Here is a 24,948-nt window from a genome sequence, read left to right on the forward strand (position 1 = left end):
CTCAGGTAAATTTCAGTTCCCTTGGTCTCAGCTCCCTGCTTGCTGTTATTGCAGGGCTCAGGTGCCCAGCAATGCCAGGTGTGGGCACCTCCTGACCTTTTGTGCCCAGGGCTGCCCTCAGCCTGGGCACCCAGTGTCCATCCCTGGGCTGAGGCGTTGCTTCACACCCCTAAATCCAGGCACAGGCATTTCTTGTTCTGCCCAGAGCACCCCCAGAGCCCTGGGCATGCTCCTGATCCATGTTCTCAGCTCCCTGCGATCTGAGTGTCTGAGGTCTGTCCCAGAGCTGGCCCAGCTGTTCATGACACATCAGACATCTCCAGAGTCTGAGCTCCTCTGCAATGCTGTGCAGCTGCAGCACAACATGAATGTGCAGCTCCAGCTTGGAAAGCGGATCCGTGGGGAGCAGCAGCACAGGAAACATCTGAGAATGCTGATATGCTCTGCAGAGGCTGTCAAGCACTGTGGCACCAGCTCTTGCTGGGCCCTCTGATCTAATGCCCTTTGCAGAATTCAAAGGCTCGTTGCTGTTTTGAACCACTCATCTCCACGGGGCTGAGCTCCAGCCGGGCTGGAGCAGCTCCTACGTCAGCAGCAGCAATAACCATCCCACAGCTGGAGCTCTGCTGGGACAGACAGACAGACAGACAGACAGACAAACTGCAGCAGCCCTCGCACAGCTGGCTGCGTACAGGGACAGGGCAGGCAGGGCTGTGCTCCTGCCCAGGGTGAACAACTCCCACTCACACCCAGGGCAAGCTGCTCTGCTCTAGCCACACTATTTTATTTTATTTTATTTTATTTTATTTTATTTCATTTCATTTCATTTTTTATTTTATTTTAGGTTTTATTTTATTTTTTATATTTCATTTTATTGCATTTCATTATTTTAGTTTATTTTGGTTTTATTTCATTTTCTATTTTTAAAATTTAATTTAATTTCATTTCATTTAATGTTACTTTATTTTATTTTATTTTAGGTTTTATTTTATTATATTATAGTTTATTTTAGTTTAGTTGAGTTTAGTTTTTGTTTATTTTATTTTATTTTGGGGTTTATTTTATTTTTATTTTATTTTATTTTATTATTTTATTTTTGTTTTATTTCATTTTTCATTTTTAATTTAATCTAATTTAATTCAATTTTGGGTTTTATTTTATTATTTAATATTTATTTTATTTTATTGTATTGTATTTCATTTTGGGTTTATTTTTTATTTTTTATTATTTTATTTTATTTTGGTTTTTATTTTATTTTTAAATTTTTTTTAATTTTAATTTTTTTTTTAATTTTACTTTCTGAGTGCCTTTGCTGACCATGACCACCCCATGCTCAGGGTTTCTCCTGCCAGCTGTGGGCTCCCTAATGCCCCTGGTGGGACTCGCACAGCCCTGATGTCCCTGCACAGCCTTGCAGAGCCACACTGGGACAGGAACTCCCTCTCAAAGGGCTCAGCTTCCTTCGGGAAGCTTTTTTCCAGAGAAAACTCAAATGTCACCAGGGCTGTTCCAAGCAGAGGAGGGAGCTTTGGGCAGCAGTGACCAGGCCAGGCTGTCCATGCTGAGCCCTGCTCCAGCACGGTGCCTGTTCATCCTGGCAAGGGGGTCAGTAAATTCAGTATCTCTGCCTGTGACACAGTGTCTGGTGCTGTGGCAGGGCTGCAGGGACTCTGAGGTGTGTGTGTGCCCATCCTGTGCTCTCCCCTGGCAGATCCCACCCTCTGGACCCAGGAGCACGTGCGCCAGTGGCTGGAGTGGGCAATCAAGGAGTACGGCTTGATGGAGATCGACACCACCATCTTCCAGAACATGGACGGCAAGGAGCTCTGCAAAATGAACAAGGACGACTTCCTGCGCACCACCTCCCCCTACAACACAGAAGTTCTGCTGTCTCACCTCAGTTACCTCAGGGAAAGTGAGTACTGCCCTGCCCACCCCAGCCCCTGCCCCGGGTGAACTCCCAGGGCTCCTCCTCCCTCCCAGGGAAATGAGCAGAGAAAGGCAAGCAGAGAGAGCAAGCAGGGAAACATGGAGTAAAAGGAGTAAAATGGGCTTGGAAAGTTCAGATGACCACAGATGGAGCTACTGGTGCTATCAGGGAGGTGAAGAACTGAGCAGGGCTCTGGAGGAGATTAGATAAGTCTCACAGATAACAACATCTGTGGCTATGTGATAAAAATACACAATTTGCCATGGAGATTAAGCCTGACATTAACTGATTTGTCTCAGGCAAACAATTCCATAGCTCTGCAGTCAGAGGGCTGTGCCCTCCCCATGAACAGGACCCACAACTGGCCAGGCTGGAGCTTTCCTGTGCTCCTGCAGACCCAGGTTTGTTGGAGAGAGTTCAAAACTCAAGAGTGATTCCCCATATGTGAATTTGCTGGCACAGATGTTGTGCAAATGACCCAGGACTGTGAGAGAAAGGTTATGGAAGCTCTTTATTGCTCCTTTCTGCCCCACACTGAGTATGGGATGGATCCAATCCCTCTTTTTGCTCTATTAAGCCCCAAACCCAGGAGCTGTGAGCAGCCTGGAAAAGTGTTATCCCAGCACCCAAACAGGAATGATCACCTTAGGGATGGCACATGCACCTGATGCTGGGAGTCTTAGATTTCAGCTTTTCCAAGACTTCTGTGCAATCATGATCACACCCACAGCTTCCAAATGTCTCCTCTTCACCTGTAAATGGAGGTAAAAGCATTTCCTTTCCCCACTGGAGTGTGCTGAGGGTAATGGTGCTCTGATGAGGCAGAGAACTGGAGCTGGGCCCCACATGCTCTGCTGTTTTTCCCAGTGAAACAGGGGTTTCATTTTATAGGGGTATCATTATTTAAGCACTCAAAAATCAGAAGAAGGTGCCATAAATCAAGGTGGAAGGGCAGGGAGAGAAAGGCAAAAGTGTATTTTCTCCACTAGAAAATCCAATTGTGATGAAAAGGCAGCTGAAGATGTCTCCTCTGGCCGGCGAAGCAGAGATACAGAATTTAGGGTGTTTCTTCAAAGTTGATCTCTCCCTGCCCAAAATCAGTGGGAGTTTCACAGATTCCAGTGGCACAGAAGTTAGATCACAGATGGGTGCCTCTGGAAGCCCCACCTTTATTTTTCTTGAGAAGTCGAGCCAAGGAAATGATTCACAACAAAAAAAAACCAAACTGTTGGATTTGAACAGTTGTCCCTTGTGACTGGACAATAAAATAATTTCCCATCCAAAATCATGGGCAAATTTCATTCTGTTTCATCAGAAAAGAGCTGCTAGTTCACAGGAAGCTTTCCAGGATTGCCTGTGGAATTGGACAGTTTCCTGGGAAATGGGAAGGCAGTTTTGTGCAGGCCAAACCTGCTGCCTGGGGCTGGGGAAATCGGGCACTTTGGAACCGGAAACGCTTCTCAATTCCCACAAGATAAACACCCAAGTGAGACACTTGAGCTGTGTTATTGATAAGGTTTGAGAATTGTCAGAGAAATTGAGTTGGATGGGTTCAAAACACACGAGCAGGCTGGATTTGGAAAGCTTGGCAGTGGAATTCTCCAGGTGGCATCTCCAGGATCATCCCCAGTGTTTGTGTCTTGTTGTTTGGGCTGACCAAAGGCAGCATCAGGGGAATTGCATGGTTGACCTCATGGCATGAGCCCCAAAGCCTGGGTTCAGTGGCCACTTTTACCATCTTTTACCACCTGCTGCTGCTCATTTGCTCAGGAGCAGCTTCTGCTTGATCCCCTGGACACTGAGGTCTGGTCACACTGGGCTCCATGGCCAGCAAGGCAGCACCAGGGCACACTGACATTCAGGACAGCAGTCCCTGGGTCACACCTTGCCTTTAAACACCTGAAGTGAGGAGGTTTTGCTGTCTGTAAGGTGGCACAGCCATCCTGCCTTCTCTCTGCGCCCCTCCATTGGGATTGTGAGGAATGATACCCGCTTCCAAAAGTTTAGAAGGTTTATTAAAACCTTATAAAAAATACAACAGAACACTGAATAGAGAAAATATTATGGTGCTGGGAGCAGAGGATTTTCCCCACCATGTGCTCATCCACACAATGGAGGTTTTGCCTTTTAACCCTTTAGCCCTCCCAAAGATCTGTCCATTGACTCCTTCTTCACTGTCCAGTGGTGGGGATCACTTCCTGACACCTTGAGGAGATCCTCTCTTACACATTGGAGGTCAGCTGTTGCCATATTAACAAGCCAACCCTCCCAAATGTCCCAAACCCAGACCACCCCCGGTAACAATGCAAGGGGGGGTAAAACATAACCATACATCTATAAAACTTCTTTTAACATATACTTAACATTTGCCTTTTAATTGTGACAGTCAGCCATGGCATTCCTCAGCTAGCACAGGATGGTGTCTGTGGAGCAGGGGCTGTGCCTCACAGTGCTGCCTGTGCCCAGCACTGCAGCCCTGCTGCAGCTGCAATATTTAAGTGCTGCTGCAATAATGATCATCAGAACATCCTGTCCTGCCAGGGCAGTGCCTGCAGTGATTTCTGTGCTTTTAAGCCACTGCAAAACCCGAGGAGCTTTGCTGGACTCAGGCAGACTGCTCACTCCTGTTTCACAGGGAATTCAGTGCCAGTCCATGCCACTTTAGGAGGATGGATGTGTGTGTGCTGATCCCAGATGTGCTCCTCAGAGCAGCTCCTGCCTGCTGGAGCTGGGCAGAGCATTCCTGCTTCCCTGCAGCTGTTCCCAGCCCGAGGACAGGCTGCTCTGGGCAGTGCTGGGTGTCTCCCTCATGCAGAAACCCCTTCCAGAGGAGCTGATGGCTTTTCCAGGCCAGCTTCCAGCGGATGTTCAGTGCTGAGCCTGGAGCTCAGTGCCATGGGGATTTGGGCTTTCGTTTTCACAAGTTTTCCCCTTTTGGAAGGGTGTTTGTCCCACAGACATTCCCTGGTCAGGGTAGGGAACTGCTGATGGCCACCAGCACAGGAGGATTTGGGGACAGTGCAGCCCTACAGGCTGGATTGCCTCTGCCCAGGCTCTCTAAAGGTGTTTGTGGTCTTGGGATGTTAAGCTGGATATGTGATGATTTATGAATCCTCAGCTTTGGGGTTTGTTTTCCAAGAAACAAAGCTGATCTGAACTTTCTGAGCTGTTTGCTCACCCGACAAGGAGACCCCCTGAAAATGAGCTTTCCCAGGAGGTTCTCAGCATTTTACACTCCTAATCAGGGTGAAAACTTCCTTAAGACCCCCTGAAAATGAGCTTTCCCAGAAGGTTCTCAGCATTTTACACTCCTAATCAGGATGAAAACTTCCTTAAAGCTGCCTATGAAATACATTATTTTGGCACATCTGAGTCCAGACTGAAAAAATAAACCAGCAATATGTGCATGACCTCAACACAAGCTCAGTCTCAGTTTTAGCAGTGGAAGGTTCAAGGTGAGCTGTGTAATGCAGTCAGGAGTAACCCAAACTCATCCCACAGCACCTTTAGCCTCTGGCTTAGGCCTGGCTCAGAATGGTGCAGTTGTTTCCTGTTGCCACAAGCCATGGAAGCTGGCAGGAACTCCAGAGCCTCTGTGATCCTCAGAGAGTGCGGAGCCCAGTCCTGCAGCACTCTCCATCCCTTGGAGCTTCCCAAAACACCCCAGTGGCTCTTTCAGGGAACTCCCTGCCCACCCCCTCAAACAACCATCTTTCTTTGCATGTTCCTTTTAGTTCCCTCTCCAAAATCATCAAGCCATGCCTTGATTTGCCTTCCTTTTGCTCATCCCCACACACTTTGGGGCTCCAGACTGATCTTTCTGCAGCACATTCTGCCTGGTAAATCCTCTCCAGGCAGCTGTTGGGCAGGGGAAGGGAGCTTTGGATGCATCCATGCTGTGTTTGGGATGAAGATCAAAAGAAGCTGAGCTGCCACCTCCATCCTTTCCCTCCCTGGTGGTGGCACAAAGGGGAAGAGCCTGAAGGGGAAAGAATGAGGCTGTGGTGAGAAGTAGAAAACTGTTCAGTGGTTTTGAGCCATGTGCTAATGCCCAACAAAACCATCCTGCCAAGTGCAGCAGGACCTGGATTCCAGCAGGAGCCGTGCAGGGCCTGGGGAAGGTGAGGGTAAAGACTCTCAAATTAAATAAACCTGAGACTGTGGAACCAAGATATTCCTGTCTCTCTGAAGGATGAGCTGCCTCGTGGGAGGGAAGGGTTTATGGGGAAAAACTCTCCTGCTTTCCTGTCCTTCTCCATCTTTTTGTAATGAATGCAAGGGAAATCAAAGAAAGGGAAGGGTGGGGGGTGCCATAAAATAATGAGTTTAAACATTAATTATGGGAGAATTAATGTTTAAACTCAGCCCTCACTGCATTAACCATAGCAGAGAGCTGATCCATCCTTGGTGTCGCTCACCCAGCGAGGGGAATGGAACAAAAATGAAAATTCATCACCCAAAGCTCTGCCCCCGAAGGAGCGAGGGCTGAGCAGCCTGGCTTGTGTCCGTCTGTCTGTCTGTCTGCGTCCCTCTGTCCTGAGCTGGGTCTCTGCCTTTCTCCTTTTCCCTCCTCCATTGAAACCCTTAATAGGAAACACATTTCCCTCTCTGTGGTGTTCCCACCAGAAACCTCAGACTGCCGGGCAAAGGTGAGAACTTTGAGCAATTAAACCGGGGGAGGCGCCGCTCCTTTCCAGTGGCTTGGGCTGCATTTTTTACCCTAAAGTAGCTGTAGGTTGATCCTGCTCGCTCAGTGCTATTCATCACCCCACCCCCACCGCCCCAGCCGCTCATTTGCAGCCCATTTAGTCATAGAAAACCACGTTTCTGAATTCCCCAGCACTTCCCTGTCTGGCAGGGGGAAGCTGGGCTGGGCGTTGCACTCAGGATTGCTTTAAATAACCTGAAAAGGAGAGAGTGGTGGACAGGAGTTTCCCCACAGATATTCAAGAAAGAAATGCCAAAGCCAGAAACCATGCGATGAAAACATGAGTTACGTGGACAGAGTTGTTTCAATTCCTCCAGCAGCCAATCTCTCTAAATATTCCAGCCAATCCCTTTGGCCATTGGCAGCTTTCTGAGCCAGGGTGCCCTTGGGATCCCTCTGAACTCTTTACCTCCTCGTTCACCATCCATCCTGCTCTCTGGAAGCATCCCCTGGTTTTGCAGCATATGGTACCATCCCTCCTCCCCTCCCTGCGAGCAGCTTTGTTTCCCAGCACCTCCTGCCTCTGTGTCCTGCTGGCTTGTGCAGCCTCTGGCTTTGTTTGCCTTGGGGAGGACAGAAATGCACTGCAGCACAGGGCCAGCAGCACCCAGCACCTGCAAAGGCTCTCAGATCTGCCAGGGACCTGCCCAAACCCCAGCTCTCACAGGAGAGACACTTGTGACGGTGGTTACAAGGGGTTTCAGGATGAAGAGAGAGGCGAGAATGTTGATTCCATGTTCAGAAGGCTTGATTTATTATTTTATGATATATATACTATGTTATAACTATACTAAAAAGAATAGAAGTTCTCAGAAGGCTAGCTGAGCTAAGAATAGAAAAGGAATGAATAACAAAGATCTGTGTCTCTGCAGAGAGCAAGAGCAGCTCTGCCATGAGTGGTCAGTAAATCCAAACATCCACAGGAGACCAATCACGGATCCACCTGTTGTATTCCACAGCAGCAGATAACCATTGTTTACACTTTGTTGCTGAGGCCACAGCTTCTCGGAAGGGAGAAAAATCCCAAGAAAGGGTTTTTCACAAAAGATGTCTGTGATAGACACTCTGAGAGCACTGAGGGGCAGGTGGGTTATTTGGGACCCAGAGGGACGAGCAGGGCTCAGCCCCAAGTCCTGCCCAGCTGCTGAGGGGGTTTCTGCCCTGCTGAGGGGATTCTCAGGGGCAGGATCCCTTCATGGGGGGATCTGCAGAGCTGTCAAAGCACTCAGGGCAGCATCAGTGCTGCTCCAGCCACAGCCTCAGCACAAACAGGACCCTGAGCCCTGTCAGGGCTGTCACTGCTCCAAGGGCTGCAGGAGGGTGAGCCCAGGGGTGATGTGAGCACACTTAACCAGACAGCCATGAAATGTGCATTTCATGCTGGCTTCCCTGGGCTCCCAGCATCTCCTCCATTTCCAGGAGAGTTTACAGAGAACCAGAGGGAAATGCTTACAAAGGAACATTCCCCCACAGACTGTGCAGAACAGAGACCCTTCCAGCAGTATCTTTCTGTGCTGCACTTGTGTGTCATGTGGGGCTGGAAAGGCCTCTCTGAAGCAAGGGAGCTGCTCCCAGATTCCCCAGAGCAGGGAGATGCTGGAATCCCAGTGAGAGCTGTGCAGCTGCTGGCCCCAAACCAAGCATGTGACACTCTAAAAATGGCCAAAAAGGTCCTGACAGTGCAATTTGTGTCTTTTCTCCTGCCTGTTCCTCAAACAGAAAATTTCTCTCTCACAGCCAGAGAGAGAAAAGCTTCTCCCTTATCCTGTCACACAAACTGTGCCACAGGCACTTCTGGAGGCTGTGCTGGGATAGATCCTGTACCTGCACAACCTCACCCCTTAAGATCAGTTTTCAATGGGGGACATCAAGGCACTCAGTGAGGGAGACAACTATCTTTATTTTTTGCAAATGAGGAAGCAGCAGCACATATGCCCTGCAGCTACCAAGCTTTTAGATGAGTTTCACAGAAAGTGTGTGCCTAATTAACAGCAAAATTAGCTTTTTTTCATGCCATTGACAACATTTCCTACTTGCCCTGATGGCTCCCCGTGCCCAGACTGCTCTAACTCCCTTTCTTTGCCTTGCAGGTAGCTCACTGCTGGTCTACAACACTCCATCCCACACAGACTCCTCACGTCTTGCCACCAAAGAAGGTCAGTGTCTTGCATATAAATGTCCTGGGTTTGATTGGGTTAAAACTAGACCTTGTTAATAATATCCTTGGCAGAAAATGTTCTGCTCCACTGTGCATTCACAGCACAGTAAAAAAGGAATAACTCTCACTGTGCAGCCCCACCCAGGCTGGAAATGCCATCTCTGCTTGCCCAGCCAGCACCGTGGCACCAAAGGTGTCACTGTCACACAGGTGTTTTGCTGAGCTGGTGAACTGCTGGCACATTTTCTGTTCCTGATGTGAACGGTCTGGAATCTCACACAGACAGCAAGGCTGAGACTCTGTTTTCCTCTGAGTTCACAGTTGAAAGGATCAAATCTCAAAATGAATTTCACTACTGTAAAGGGCGCTCAGGTATTCCAAACCCATCCACGGATCTGTAGCTCATTTCAACCAGCAAGGAAGACAAAATTTATCTCTTTGACACTTTCATTTTGGACTAGTTTGATTTTCTTTTTTGTTTCAATTTTTCTTTTTTTATCTAGTAGAAATTCTGACCATGTAGCTAAGCTTAGAAACTCTGGAGTTTAAAAGTTAATAACCCTCTTGAGGCTCCTTCAGGCCTTGGAGATGTTTGTGGGTCCTTCAGTCAGGTGTTTTAGGTTTTTCTCTGCAGCTCCAGCCCTGCTCCTTGTTCTTATTTTTATTGACAAACTGGACTCTCAGTCAGGAAAAAGTTGTGATCACAGAATTTCAGAATGGTTGGAAGGGACCTTAAGGATCATCTGGTTCAGTCCATGGCCACGGGCAGGGACAGGATGAAGCACATCCCTTACCTCCACAGAGAAGTTGAATTGATACAGTGAATATTTGGGTGAATTTATCACCCCCAAGTAGGGTGATAAAGAGCAAAAATCTGTTCTGTGCTCTGTAACTCCTGGGTAGGGACAGGAGCCTGTAATGGGGTTTTCCTTTCCCGTTGTGCTGCTGCAGGAACATTGGGTTTGTTCCCTGGGCTCTGTTCAGCTCCTCCTTGGAGAAGTTTCTGCCAGCCTGTCCGTGTGCCAGCTCCCTGACTGTCACAAATGGCTCTCTGCTCTTCAGGAGAACGTGGCTGCATGGACGAGCCACAATTTTGGATTAAAAGAACAGTGGGGAAAGGCAGGAGGAGGGACAAAACCTCCCTGCACTGAGGGGCTGCAGCAAACAGAGCCACATGTAACAGCTCCTGCAGGGAGGCTCTGGCTGCCTCCTTTCTGTGCTCTCAGAGCCCTCCTTTCCCCTGCATTTCACCCCCAACATCTGCCTCAGAGATGGGCACGGGGTCAGGGCTGCTCCTCCAGCAGCTCCTTCTGTCCAGCAGGAAAATCCACTGCAGCTCCTGGCACTGTTCTGTCCTCTGAGGCAGCACCAGCTGGTAAAACAGGGGCACTACAGGGACAGAGCCACTCAGGTGTGCTCTGACTGCTGCTTTGACATTAACAATAATTTATTTAAAGTTCATCCGAGCTGGGCTTGCACTGTGTAGTAGGGATAATAGTGGGAATAAATTAGGGACATGTGCTCCTTCACAATTTTCCCTTACACCCAAACCTCTGCTCATTCTGTCTCAGGCCAGGCAGTTGCTAAAAATAAAGCCAAGAAAAGTCTGATTTTTTTTTTCTTCAAGAGAAAATCTCTGTGTAGAACTGCACTCCTCTGAATTTTTAAACACTTTGAGACGTGGGCCTTGAGTCACTGAGACTGAAAGAAACTTGAGGGGAAAGTGTCCCTCCCCCTGCATTTTTAGTGGCCTCCAGGGTGTCTCTGTAGTGCAGCTGACAGAGCTCTGGGCTCACTGCTGTCAGCGTGGAGCCCTCAGCTTCACATGGAACTTTCATCATGTGTCAATAAAGGACCAAGCACGCCCTGGAGAGAGGCAAATAAAAATTAAGAACTACGTAGAAATGTTGAAATCCCATCTATTCCTCCCCCATTTCTCCCTATAGGGCATAAATTCCATCATTCCTTCCTCACTGGGTGTTGGTGCAGCACAAACTGCCCCACTCCACTGCAGCTGGCTGAGGTTACTGAGATAAGGAGAAGGGACAGGAGAGCAGGACAGGCTGGCAGATAAGGGACTGGGAGAGCAGAGTGAAGTGGCTCATCCAATAGCGCAGCAGAGACTCATGATGCTCATAAAACTGGACTTGGAATTCCTCAGGCTGTTTTTTTTAGGAAACAGGATTTTCCTTGTTTCCTTTCTAATGGGCTCACTTCAAGATGATATTCTCACTCCAAAACATGATATTCTTTTGGAAAGGGAATTTCATGTTAAAAATTATTATTTTTTAAATTATTTTTTTTAACTTCTCAAAAGATTAAACAGTTTTCTGCATGCCAATGCATCTAGAATCTACCAATCCTGTAAATATTTCTCCTCTCTGTGTCTGTGAATAAAAACAGATGAGTTTTTCTAACCACCTTCCCTTGAGGATTCAAAAGCAGGTGATGAAATAGTACCAACCATGCCAAAGATAGGAAAAAAATACCATTCTCTTCACTCCTCCTGTATCTTTTCTACATAACTAGTGCAAATAAGCTGCTTGTGCAGATTGCAGGGAGAGACAGGAGCCCTTTGCATACATTGACGCTGTGCTTTACACAACATGTTCCATCCACGGCTGGAAAAAAGAACCCACAGGTCAAAAAAAAAAAAAGTGCAGCTGCAGCACAGACAGCTGCAGATGTTCCAGATGCAGCCCAGGCTCTGCTGCCTCCCCCAGGACCACGTCCCAGGAGCTCAGGGAGCCTGGCCCTGTCCCAGTGCTGTCCCTGGGCTGCCTTTGGTGCCCCGGCTGCAGCTGCAGACCTGACTCCCTTTTTCCCTTCTGCTTGCTGCCCCCTCACTCCCTGCAGTGCCAGCTCTGCAGAGAGGAGCTGCAGCTCTGCTTTGGGGCAGAACTCTGCAGCAGGAGTTTTGGGGAACTTCTCAGCAGATCCTGAAGTCCCACAGTGGGGCCCAGGGCAGCTGGGTGTTCTCACAGCAGACAGGTAAAACCTTGTCCTGTTCCAAAGCTCCTGCTGCCTCAGCTGCTCCCTTCCCAGCCTCATAAACACTCCAAAGGATGGGACTGAGCGTCACTGGGACAAATTGTCTTCAGCTGCCTCCGAGGAGTAAATGGCTCTAATGAAAATCACCAGTGGTTTTTGGCTGGAGAGCAATTTTCTGGGAAATGCAGTGAGGCTGCTCTCATGGCTGAATGGAAAGAGCAGTGTCCCCCTCCCACTGCAGACATGGTCTGGGTCATTTTCTGGGGCTGTTTGGAGAAATGAGTGATCTGCTGTGGGTACTGGAGACAGGGACAGGAATCTGAGCCCACAGATCTGCCCCAGCCCAGGGAGACCTTAAACTGCTCTCCTGCAGAACGGTGTCATTTGAGCAGCTTTCCACAGGGAAATGGAAAGAATATTCGCATACAACAACATTGGGAGGCCAAAGGGCCACGTCCCCAAAGGGCTCTGAGCTCTCTGGCCTCACTCCAGCACAGTTTTAAAGTTTTTAGTGTGTCGGGGCCTGTGTAATTCCTGTGTTTAAGACTGGAGCAGAATGCTGTGCAGGAGCTGAGGCCAGGGCAGAGCTGGGGGCTCCCAGCGAGGCAGAGCCCTGGTGTGTGGATGTGTGAAGTTCCCTGTGGATGTGTGAAGTTCCCTGTGGCCATGCAGCCTGTGGGAATGCCTGGGCTGGGATGTGTGGCACTTTCTAATTCACAGAATTCAATTCACAGAATCACCGGGTTGCAAGAGACCTTCAAGATCATCAAGTCCAACCCAGCCCCAGCACCCCAACTCAACCCTGGCCCCCAGTGCCACATCCAGGCTTTGTGAAACACACCCAGGGATGGGGACTCCACCACCTCCCTGGGCAGCCATTCCAGAACTTTATCACCCTTTCTGTAAAAAACTTTTTCCTGCTATCCAACCCTGTATTTCCCTTGGTGCAGCTCGAGGCTGTGTGCTCTGGTTGTGTCAGTGCTGCTGGAGAAAGAGCCCAGCCCCAGCTGAGCACAGGCACCTTTCAGGAGCTGTGAGAGTGATGGGGGCAGCCCTGAGCCTCCTTTTCCCCAGGCTGGGCACCCCCAGCTCCAACACTGCTGGTCCCAGGGAAGTGGTGTTTGTGCAGGGAGGTGGCAGAGGGGCTGAGGGGAGGCTCAGCATCACAGCTGACAATTAACCACAGAGGTTCCTGGGGCTCTTTGTCTCCAGGTCATTCAGGATCTTGGTGCAAAAGGTGCATTCACACAGGTCTGTGCTCTGCACAGCCCAAGGTAACAGAATCCCAGAATCCCAGCATCATTTAAATTGGAAAAGCCCTCCCAGACCATCAAATCCAACCTGTGAACAATCCCCACCTTGTCCCAGCCCAGGGCACTGAGTGCCACCTCCAGGTGTTCCTTGGGCACCTCCAGGGATGGGGACTCCAAACCTTGCTGGGCAGCCCCTCCCAGTTTAACAACCCTTTCCATGAGGAAATTCCAGCCTGAGCCTCCCCTGGCACAGCCTGAGAGCGTTTCCTCCTGTCCTGTAGCTGTTCCTGGGAGAATCCCCAACCCCCCCTGGCTCCTGGCAGGGAGTTGCAGAGAGGGATCTGATCCTCCTTGAGCCTTCCAGATTTGGCTGAGAACAGTGACAAACCAACCCAAAGTCTCAGCAATCCAACTGAAACTCCAGCAGAGCACAGGGAAAAGGGATGTGGTACCTTTCAAAGAGGAAAGAAATCTCTGTGTGAATACATGAACAGGGATGGAGGGGGGGAATTTTAAGGGTTTGTTCTGTGGCTATCCCATATTTATGATCATAGAAGCTGTTGAGTGAACAATGAGGATGTTTGGGTACAAGGTGTGTGTTTGTGTGTTTGGTGGGACTGTTGGCAAATTTAAGAGAATAAATAAATTAGTGAACTCTGAAATCCAGTGTGATTTCCTGGGGCTTTGTACCAATGTTCGTTGTGAGGCCCTAAGAAAGAGTTTCCTGGTGTTGGAGCATCAATTAAAATCTCTCTCATTCCAATTCCCTGCTACCTCACAAAATATGGGTCTGTGCAGCTGCTTTTCTCCCCATCAGGGCTGCAGCCTCTGTTCCCTTTAAACTGGCAGGAACTCCTCAAAACTCTTCCCTCCCACTTGTCAAACTGAGTGACAATTTGGGGTAACAGGTTCAGATGTGGGGGGACTGGGGAGAGGGGGGCAGAGGCTGCAGGGAACGTGGTTGCATAAGCACAGTTCCCACAGGAACACCTCTCAAATTCCTGCATAAACCCCTTCTCCTGAAAAGGCCATTTTTGAGATCTAAAAGGTTGCAGTGAAAAATGTTGACCACGTCCAATAAACTCTCCTCTGAGTGTGTCAGTGCAGCTCCTTTCCACAGCAAAGGTTTTAAACTCCCCAGTTCAGCTGTGGCAGAGGAAAAGCAGCTGCAGCTTTGTGCTCTCCTAATTGTCTGTACTTGCTAAAACATTTTTCTATGATATTTGTGTGCCTGGTGATGAAATATCCCATTTTTAGCTCGGCAGCAGAAAAAGGGGAGGCTTTTTTAGCTCTCCTTTCATTTTGGCTGTGTGGCCAGGCAGGGATTTATGAGTTCAGGGGAGACAGTAGCCAGCGCGCTTGGATTTTGCTTTTTATACTTTCTTTTTTTTTTAATTGTTTTCCTTTGAAATTCCAGAGTTAGTGTTTTGTCTGCTTTCTCCCTGACCCTCTTCGGAGGCAGGCGTGTGTTTTTTCACCAGAAAAACTGGAAACAAAGAATCGTTGTCTTTAAGCTGTAGCAGGCAGGAAACCCAACTCACAAGGGATCACCCCGAGCCAGCGCTGTCCCAGAGTAGACTCCAGTTCTCTGAATTCAACCTGACAGCTTGTCTGGAGCACTTTCTAAGTAACCATTATCCTTCCTTTCCCCCAGCAAAAGAGCCATTATTATTTTGCCTGGAGTGCAGTGCAAGGAGTGTTTTTGTGCTGGGGGGGGGTCACACATTTGCTGGGGTGCCAGGCTCTCCCTCCCAAAGCCTTGGAAGTGCTTGGGCTGTTTCCTAAAACAAGAGTTAATTTGTTTCCTGATGATGACTTAAAAGCTGTAAAACTGCCATGGCTGTGCATGTGTGTCTTCCCTTTTCTCTCATGTGTGCGTGGCCTTTTTCTCCATGGATGTGAGGGTTGGGGTTTTTTACTTCTGCATTTGTGTGTTTTTCAACAAGAGCAACCTGCAGCCCGTCAGTGGTTTGGTTTTACACCCTGTGCTGGGGGTAACATCCAATTGCTGTGGGCACATTCCTGCCTGCTCCTGGCTGTGTTTGGGTGGTTCTGTAGGTGTGCAGGGGATGTGCAGCTGTACCTTGGCTGTGCCTGCAGCCCTGCGTGGCTCAGGAACATCTCTGCTGCCTGGAGAGCATCTGCTTTTGCAGGCTGGCTCTGGGAAGGCTTCTCAGGACACATTCTTCAGCCTCTGTGCACTGTGCATTGGGATTTCTGCTGCTGATATTAAAAAAGCAACAACAAGGAAAAAAAAAATCTTCCCATTACTTCCCCCTTTTCTCCATGCTGTGTGTCTGTGAGGCCAGCAGGGCTGAGGCAGACGTGGCTCAGGCAGTGCCAGCGCTGTGCCTGGGGATGTTCTGCATCTCTGGGGGCTGTCAGCTCTGCCTGGGGCAGCAGGGACAGACCCTGGGGCTCAGTGGGGAGCAGAGCTGGGCTCTGTGCCCTGTGGGGGCTCCTCCCTGCAGCCCTGCTCAGGGACAGGGACAGGGCTCAAACAGAGCCACCTGTCCTGAGCACACCCTGCCTCAGGGAATCCCCTGTGCAAATCACAGTCCAGGATGGGCTGGCTGGGAAGGACCTTAAAGCCCATCCAGTGCCAGCCCTTCCACCGTCCCACCCCTTCCAGTGTCCCAGATTGCTCCAAGCCCTGTCCAGCCTGGCTTTAGAGGACAGCAATCCTGAATCCCAGCTCTATTCCTGCACCATCCAGATCCTGTCTGCCTCTGGAAATGAGTGGCCTTCAGCCACAGGGCTTTAGTCCATCACTGATTTAGAGCAGTTCAGTCAGAAAGGTTTGATCCCTCTGATCTGTATTTCTATAAAGGCAGCAATTCATAACCAGGCTCTCAGCTACTTTCAGGCATTCCCCAAGCTAAATCTGTCCTTCACATCCATCTCTGCAGCAGATTTCTCACCTACATTCAGCAATCAGTCCCTTTCACTTGGTTGAGTTGACTTCAGGTCAAAACCCAGTGTTGTTCCTGGATTTGGGATCTGTGAAACAAGTTAACAGCAATGCAGAGATCAGAGAATCCCATAATCATTCAGGCTGAAAGGCCTCTGAGATCATTGAGTCCAACAGTGCACCCAGATGGATGCTAAACATGGCTTGGCAATATTTTTCAATTTCAGTATTTTTCAATTGGGAAATAATCAAACTGTCTGATGATGTAAAATAGAAGTAATTTTGAAATCATTCTGCACTCAATGAGTTGCTTCCTCTTAGTGAAGAGATTTAGAATTACTGATTTCCTCCTCTGCCCCTGGGAGTGGCGGTTCCTCAGCTCAAGGAACAGCACAGTGTGTCTTGAAGGGGAAAAGAGAGAGTTTGGTTGGGACGTCTCATGAAACCATGGGAACAGGCACAGTAACACTGGCCAGGAGTGACAAAGACATGTGGCACATGTGTTAATTAATTGTTTTAATTAGCAGAGATAGTAAGTTGACTGCAGTTCCTTGCAGGACAGGTGATGCTGTGAGGTTCTGAGGCTCAGTGTGACACACATGTCCCTGCAGCTGGGTAAATGTGATGGCAGAGCCTCTGGAAAAGGCCACAGGAGTCCTCAGACCTGCCCTGCTCCAGCCCCTGTGCCACCATCCCTGCCCACACCCAGAGAGGGTGAGAGCCCAGAGCCTGCCCAGCTTTGTGCTGAGGAGAGATGGAGCTGCTCTGCTGACCTGGGAGGTTGTACTGGGTGAGAGGCACTCAGAAATGTCCTGGGGGTGTGTGAGGGGCACTCAGAAATGTCCTGGGGCACTCAGAAATGTCCTGGGAGTGTGCTTGGAGCAGTCAGAAATGTCCTGGGTCTGTGGGGCACTCAGAAATGTCCTGGGGCAGTCAGAAATGTCCTGGGGGTGTGTGAAGGGCACTCAGAAATATTCTGGAAGTGCCTGGAAGGCAGTCAGAAATGTCCTGGGCCAGTGGGGCACTCAGAAATGTCCTGGGGGTGTGAGGGGCACTCAGAAATGTCCTGGGTCTGTGGGGCACTCAGAAATGTCCTGGGGGTGCATGTAAGGCACTCAGAAATGTCCTGGGCCAGTGGGGCACTCAGAAATGTCCTGGGGGTGCATGTAAGGCAGACAAATGTCCTCTGTGTGTGTGTGGCAGTCAGAAGTGCCCTGGGGGTGAGAGGGGCACTCAGAATGTGTCCCAGGAGCCAGGGAGGGACTCCATGGCCCCACAGTTCAGTGTTTCTGCCACCATGTGCAGCAGTGCCCTGGGTGCTTGGAGGAGCAGCTGGGGGTGGGTTTGGCCCCTGGGCCCTGCAGGAACTGCAGCCTGGGTTTGTGCTCTCCACCCAGAGCTCCTCACTGGGGTCCCCAGGAGACTCAGGGGCAGCTGAGGGCTGGGCACACACCTGGGCAGGCCTGGCATGGGCTGGGCTGGCAGCAGGAGAGGGGCAGGGTTTGTTGCCATGCTGGCACCTTTCCAAGGCACTGGGGGTGCCACCAGTCCTGGCCTCAGCTGGCAGGAGAGGCCCTGGGGCTCTGTGCCCTCCTCTCCCTCTCCCTATAAAGGGGCTGCCACAAAATAGACCCCAAGGGGCCACTTGGATTAATGGCAGGTCTGCACCCCCAGGACACCTGGCTCTGCTTTCCCCATTTAGGGAAGCTAATTTAAATTCCAGCCACCAGGCCATGGACCTTTCTTCCTCCTGAAGCAGGAGGGCCTTGCAAAACCCAGCCTGTGCTGTGCATGGAGAGTCCATGGCCCAAACCTGGCATGCAGGAGGAACTGTTCTGGGGCGGCCTGACTCACCTGGCCTGGAGCATGGGTGTTTCCAGGCAGGACTTGGCCTTAGGGGTTTCAATGAAGCAGATCAGGAGAAGGGGAAAGAGAAGGCTGCAAATCTGAATCTCCAGGTACCTGAGCCTCCTTTCCCTCTCTCCCTATTTAGTGGTTGCCACAAAATAGACCCCAAGTGACCACTTGGCCACATCACAAGTCTGAATCCCCCAGGGCACCTGGGTCTGCCTTGCCCCTGTCTCCCTTCCTGGCTCTGTCTTCATGGCTTAGAGAAGCCCCTTCCCACCCTCCAGCTGCTGAATTTCCTTGGAGTGCCAGCTCCAGGGATTCCTGGGCTCTCCATCCCTTCCCAGTCTTGCCTGTAGTGCCAGCATGGGTGGCATTCCAAATAAGATTCCCCTGTAGTTCCCACAAAGCATCGAGTCCATAAATGACCCAGCCCCACTGTGTCCATCCTAGAAAGAGAAAGGCCTAAGAAATGTTTCTGTTCCAGGCCCCAGGCTCGCTGTTCTCCTGGAAAGCCTCATCAGGCTGGTGGCACAGTGCTGCCTGACTCAGGCTGACTGAGAGAGCTCCTCAGAGGAGCAGGATGAAGGGGCTGTCAGCACTTCCCAGCAGCTCAGGAAGCTCAGGCACTGTGAGCCCATTGTTCACTGAACCCCCCTCGCCTCCCCTCTGTCCCAAACTCTCAGATTTATAAAACACCAGGGCTGGGTTTTTTGGGGATTTTTTGAAGTTTATCAGCGAGGGGTTGCTCCCTAATGCATCATATCTCAAACACAGCCTCCCTGAAGCCTTGCCCACTGGGCTGCACTCAGGCTGACAAGGATTTGGGATGGTGCTGTGGGAATCCACCTGGGGGTTTTCTGGCTGGTTTCCTGGGAAGGGAGTCTGTGTGTCTGTCCATCTGCCCCCAGCTATATCTATCAGTCTGTTCAGACTAAATATGCCCCAGAGGTGCTGGGAGGGGACCCAGCTCCAGGGGAGACAGGGGCTGTCTGGAGAGCTGAGCACAGAGTGCCAGGGGAGCAGCCAGGGCTGATTTGGGGTGAGGGAGTGGAGAGCAGGGCTAAAAGGGCCCAGAGAGCAGGGCTGCAGCCTGCCCCACACAGCCTGGCTCCTGGGGAAGGCTGGAAAATGCAGCTAAAGCCTGCAGAAAGTGCATTTATGCCTGGGAATAAATAAAATGATATTTAACCTTCTTGCCAGGCGCGCTGTGAGTGCGAATGTTTGCAAAGCTGTGAGATCCTCGCTTGAAAGGTGCTGTGAAAGTGCAAAGCATTATTAATATCCTTTACCTTCCTCCTAATAGACTGAGCATTCATGCTGGGGAATTTCTGGACATAAACCAGACAGCTGCAGAATGACAGTTCTTGAAAGCATCTATGATTTATTTTCTGCTCTTTAATTCCATTTTGTATTGAACACACATTTGTTGTAGGGCTCTTGTTCCATGGGGCCTTTTAAGTCTAAACCAGACTCAGGGACCTGATCCTTTCTGGGATAAATTTGCCCCACTTCACTGGAGCCATTTGCTGATTTACACCAGGAGAGAACCCCAGTCCAAGTCTTTTAATTGAATTTCCATCCCATGGCAAGTTTTGGTGTAAAATCTGAGTGGTTTAAATGACAGATAAGGCTATTCCTGTCACTGGCTGGCTGCAGTTCTGTAAGATCTCTTTGAGCCACTGGATGTCAGGTCCTGGGAATGATCCTGTTGTTGCAGGAACCTGCAAAAGTCTGGAGGGGTTCCCTGGCTCTGCCTTTTCCATTTTGCTTTAAACACATTCAGCTTTCGAGCCTGGGCCTGGAAGCCAGGAGCGCTGGTGTGGTTCTTTCACATTGCAGAGATTTTTTTGTGAAATAAAAATAGCTTCCTGAATTTAGATTTTTCTCTTTTTTTTCTTTTTTTCTTTTTTTCTTTTTTTCTTTTTTTCTTTTTTTGAGGGGGAGAGAAAGAGTTGGAAACTTACAGTAGCTGACTGCACATGGTGTTTCAATAGCAGGGTTAATTTTCATATTTAACCCTTCTTATTATGGCCAAGTCACACTCAGGGTTGAATCTCATCCTACAACACAAGGCTGCCCCTATACATCCCCACACTTTGCTCCATAATCCATATTTATAGAGGAAAAACTGAGGCAGAGGGACTCAGTCAGCCTGGATTAAACCTGAGGAGGAGGAGGAAAATGAGGAAGACCATCTCTCCAAATCATGGCCTATTTATTTACCCAAAACATGCTGATGACTCTGGATCAAGCAACCCCTTGTAGCAGTTGTTTCCCTTGAGTCAATGATCTGGCTCCTCAAAAAATCAGAGAAAACTGAAAATTTTCAGTGAGTTCCACTACTTTTTGGGAAGGAAATGTTCCCTTATTTTGAAAAGGATTTTTCTTTTGGAAAAAGAATTGCTGCCTTCCTTTAACAGATCATCATATGGCATTTCCATTAATGTTACATTACAGAACTGTTTATGGATTGAACAAACCAAAATGTCCATTAACATCTCAGTTGCTGGACATTGCTGGGGGTTTTGCTTTTCTCAGTGCAGAACTTGGGTTTTCCAAAGCGTTTCCCCAAACATGGCTGTGCTGTGATACCTCAAAGGGATGTCCCAGGGGAGCAGGGGGAGTCAGAGCTGCCTGCAGGGGGGAGATGGGGAAGGCAGGGCCTGCCCCGAGCCCTCCCTGCTCTCCTGCCCTTGGGAGAGCTGTGTCCCACTGGGATCCACTGGGATTGCAGCCAGGAAACCCCCTGCAAACAGCCCTGGTGTGGAGCAGGGACAGCTGCTGGGGCTGGGGAAAGGCCCCAACAGCACCAGGGCAGGGACAGCAGGGACAGCAGGGACTGCCCTGCTACTGCTTGTGGGGCCATGGGAACGGGGACAGCAATCTGGGATGGGGCAGGGATCTGGGATGGGGACAGGGATCTGGAGTGGGGCAGGGATGCTGAATGGGACAGGGATCTGAGATGGGACTGGGATCTGGAATGGGGACAGAGATCTGGAATGGGGACAGAGATCTGGAATGGGACTTGGATCTGGAATGGGGACAGGGATCTGGAATGGGGCAGGGATCCTCAGTGGGGACAGGGATCTGGAATGACAACAGGGATCTGGAATGGGACAGGGATCTGGAATGGGGACAGAGATCTGGAATGGGACTTGGATCTGGAATGGGGACAGGGGCAGGGATCCTCAGTGGGGACAGGGATGTGGAAAGGGACAGGGATCCCTAATGGGGTAGGAATCTGGAATGGGGACTGAGATCCTGAATGGGAACGGAGATCTGGAATGGGGACAGGGATCTGTAATGACAACAGGGATCTGGAATGGGGCAGGGATCCTGAATGGGGACAGGGATCTAGAATGGGACAGGGATCCTCAGTGGGGACAGGGATCCCAAATGGGACAGGGATCCAGAATGGGACAGGGATCTGGAATGGGGACAGAGATCTGGGATGGGACTGGGATCTGGAATGGGGCAGGGATCCTGAATGGGGACTGGGATCCTGAATGGGACAGGGATTCAGAATGGGGCAGGAATTCCTAATGGGGACTGGGATCCTGAATGGAACAGGGATCTGGAATGGGACAAGGATCCCTAGTGGGGACAGGGATCCCTAATGGGGACTGAGATCCTGAATGGGGACTGGGATCCTGAATGGGACAGGGATCCCTAATGGGGACAGGGATCCCTAATACGCCAGGAATTCCTAATGGGGACTGGGATCCTGAATGGGGACAGGGATCTGGAATGGGACAGGGATCCCTAGTGGGGACAGGGATCCCTAATGGGGTAGGGATCCCTAATGGGGACAGGGATCCCTAATGGAGACAGTATCCCTTTTTGGGACAGGTCTCCCTGCTGGAACAGTGTGGATGAAGCTGTCACCTCCCTCTTCCCGAGCTGTCCCATCCCACTCTTTGTCCCAGCTGAAACCACAGTGGTTTGTTTTCCAGTCTGATCTATTTGCAGTGGGGTTTGTGGTTTCTGCAAACAGGGAAAAAAACAAACAAGTAAAATAAAAATAAAAACAGGCAGATTACACGAGCTCTGTTTTTCCCCATTCCTCTCTCTTCCCTCCTCCTCTGGCTCCCCCTCTCCCCTCTCCCGTCCCTCTGTGTTTTCCTTTCCATGCCAATGACTGCAAGGCTGTCATTTCAAAGCCTCAGCGGCTTTCCCAGCGCTGCAGGAATGTGCCAGTGCCTGGGATGGATCCTCAGGGAGCTGCACAGCCCCACAGGCAGGAGGTGCTGGGCAGAGGGGCACTTGGGATGTCCCTGCAGGATGCTTTCCCCCTTTTGCATCTCCTTGAAACCTCCTTACTGCCACCTCAAATCCTCAGCCTCCCCAGGTTTAAAATCTGAATTTAATTTCTGTGAAATAGGAACAGGGTTCGTCTCCTCCTTCTGTGCCTGTGGTCTTGGGATGAGAGAAAGGGGTCTCCTATGAGCTGGGATGGGTCACATTGAATTCCACTGAGTGCAGGGACAGCACTTCATGCTCAGAATGTGTCAGGCTTGGGAATTGCCCACAGAGCCCCACTGCTGCATTTACAGCCCTATTTACCCTTCTGTGAGGGGCTGGGGGAGCAGTGGAGATGTGGGAGAGGAAAAGAACACAGGCCCACAGAAACCAAGCTGGGACATGAAGCAAAGCCAGAGTCTTACAAGTTTTTTTTCTAGGAAATGTTCTTTTCAAGCCCTGTGTGCCTGTTGTCTTTTGTTGTCAGATCCCTCCTATGCTGCAGTCAGGAGAGCAGGATGGGGCAGTAATGGGAATTCTGGCCTCTCCAAAAGTAAATTGTCCCAGTGGGAATCACAAACTGTGCAATGGAAGGCTAAAATGAGACTTGGGCACAGCTGGCCTGTGTCAGAGGGGCAGACGATTTGGGGACAGATAAGAGGTAGAACTGGGGACAGATAAGGAGTAGAATGATGTTATGGACAGAGTAAAACTGTAGGGCTTGGTTAAGGGGCCAGGAGCAAATCCTCTGCACAGACACCCTGTAAATCATGGGCCTGTGAGGGTTTTGGGGACAGATCTGCACATTCTGAGAGCTTCTGGCAGCTTTGCAGAAAGGCAAAGTCCAGCAGGCAGGTGGGGCCCCTGTGCTCCAGCCCTGCTCACACCCAGCTCTTGTTCTTGCTGGGCTTAGGGTGCCTTGGATTCCAATAGGGAGGTGTAGTATTTTGGTTTGTTTTGATTTGAATTTTGATTTTTTTCTTTCTGGACATCCCAGACCAATTCTCTGTCCCTAAATCTGTGTTGGCTCTGGGCCACTGTCCCTGTCCCCGGTGCCACTGCTGGGGCTTCTCCCTGGGCAGGGTGGGCCCTTCTGACCCCCAGCAAGGTTCTCCTGCTCTGAATCCATGTGGCAGCACCTGGCAGAGTCCCCTCCCTTTCTCTGCAGCTTCCTGAGCTGTGCTCACTCCAAATGTGAGAATTATTCTTCGAGTCACAATTTTCTGTTGTGAGAAATGATACACAATTTTCTGTTGTTAGAGCAATCTTCCTCTTGAAGGGATTTGTACAAATCATCATGATATTATCAACTAAATGTTTGATAAACCCCCAATTTTTTTTTTTTTTGGCCTAAAAAAGAATTTGCATTTGCAAAAAATGCGAGAAAAGCTCCAGTGTGGAAGGAGGTCGGCATTTGTACATTTAATAATCCAATTTTTTGTTCACAGCATAGATGCAAACTAGAATGGAAGCTCAGTTGCAGTAAAAGACAGAAAATTAATGAAGTATCTACATATTTTCCTGATCTCACTAACTATTTGGCAAATTATAAATATCTATGTAATGCTTTCCTTATTGGTACATTTTCATTTTATGCTGAAATTTTAAATTTCTAGGGACATCTCTTTATTTTATAGTGCAATCCCCACAATGTCAGCTCTTGGTCTGAGCAAACCTTTCCCTTGCAGTTGCTGTGATTCCTGTGGGATGTGGTTTGTACTTTGTACCTGTGCTCTGTCCCTCTAAACCCCTTCTCTCTTTCCAGGCCCTCCTGTCGCAGGGACACAAAATGTGAATAAGACAACGGAGCAGCAGCGGCCCCAGCCAGGTGAGAGTGGGGTCTGGGACCTTGGGCTGGGGGAGCAGGGACAGGCAGGGCTCAGGAGGGGCTGGGCTGTGCCAGCAGCTGCCCCCAAGGGGCTCTCTTGGGGAAGATGAAACAGGAAAGCCTTATCAATATGATTGTCTGGCAAAAGGTTTTGAGAATATAGAAACTATAAGTGAGATTGAAATGAAAGCAAGCTTTGAGATCCCTCAGTTACTGAACAACTGGAAAACAATGGTGTGGCCAGCTGAAGGTAAATCCCCTTTTGATGGAACAACACCCTCTGCTTGCAGACAGCTCCAAGGGTCAGAGCAGACCCTACAGCTTGGCAGAAGGGGCCCAAAGAGGAGTTTTTAGGGTTTAAAATGCAACACAGGATGGTGATGTAATGATTCTTATAGGCTGTATGTAAATGCTATAGGATTTGTATCTTGTACTAGATTGGTTAGTAAGAATCAAAGTATTCAGCACACAGAAGACTTATGACATTGTAATGGGAACTTTGCTCTCTTTTACTCTCTCTCACTCTCTCATCCCCTTTACCACACTCTTGCCTTCTGTCTCTTTATCTCTCTCTCCCTCTCTCAGCCCTGCTCTGAGCTGTGGCTGGCAGCTCCCAGCAGGGCCCTGCACCCAGGCCCTTTGCAATAAACCTCAGGTTCCAAGCCCTGGCTCCAGAGATCTCTCGTCTCCATCCGTCCCATCCCACCCCTGTCACTCCTGCAGGGCTCTGTGCCCACTCTGCCCCTGCCCAACCTGGGCCAGGATCTGCAGGGTCCCCTTGGAGCATCCCAGCCTGTCCCATCCCGTCCCATCCCAGTCTGTCCCAACCCACCCTGTCCCATCCCATCCCAGTCTGTCCCATCCCAGCCTGTCCCATCCCAGTCTGTCCATCCCAGCCTGTCCCATCCCATCCCAGTCTGTCCCATCCCAGTCTGTCCCATCCCAGCCTGTCCCACCCCACCCTGTCCCATCCCAGCCTGTCCATCCCACCCTGTCCCATCCCAGCCTGTCCCACCCCACCCTGTCCCATCCCAGCCTGTCCATCCCAGCCTGTCCCATCCCAGCCTGTCCATCCCACC

The 24,948-nt window shown here is 49.9% G+C and overlaps 1 protein-coding gene across 1 annotated transcript in view; it reads left to right on the top strand.

Moving 5' to 3' along the window:
* FLI1 (Fli-1 proto-oncogene, ETS transcription factor) overlaps window positions 1-24,948 on the top strand; it is an 81,304-nt gene that overhangs the window by 51,215 nt on the left and 5,141 nt on the right. The window contains exons 4-6 of the mRNA XM_054292904.1: window positions 1,712-1,915; window positions 8,729-8,794; window positions 23,807-23,869. Coding sequence (XP_054148879.1) covers window positions 1,712-1,915; window positions 8,729-8,794; window positions 23,807-23,869 — 333 coding nt within the window. The remainder of the gene's footprint in view (window positions 1-1,711; window positions 1,916-8,728; window positions 8,795-23,806; window positions 23,870-24,948) is intronic.

This window comes from Melozone crissalis, unplaced genomic scaffold (genome assembly GCF_028551555.1).
Source record: "Melozone crissalis strain CALT ecotype California unplaced genomic scaffold, PUWL_Pcris_2 ptg000120l_1, whole genome shotgun sequence".
NCBI classification, from domain to species: domain Eukaryota; kingdom Metazoa; phylum Chordata; class Aves; order Passeriformes; family Passerellidae; genus Melozone; species Melozone crissalis.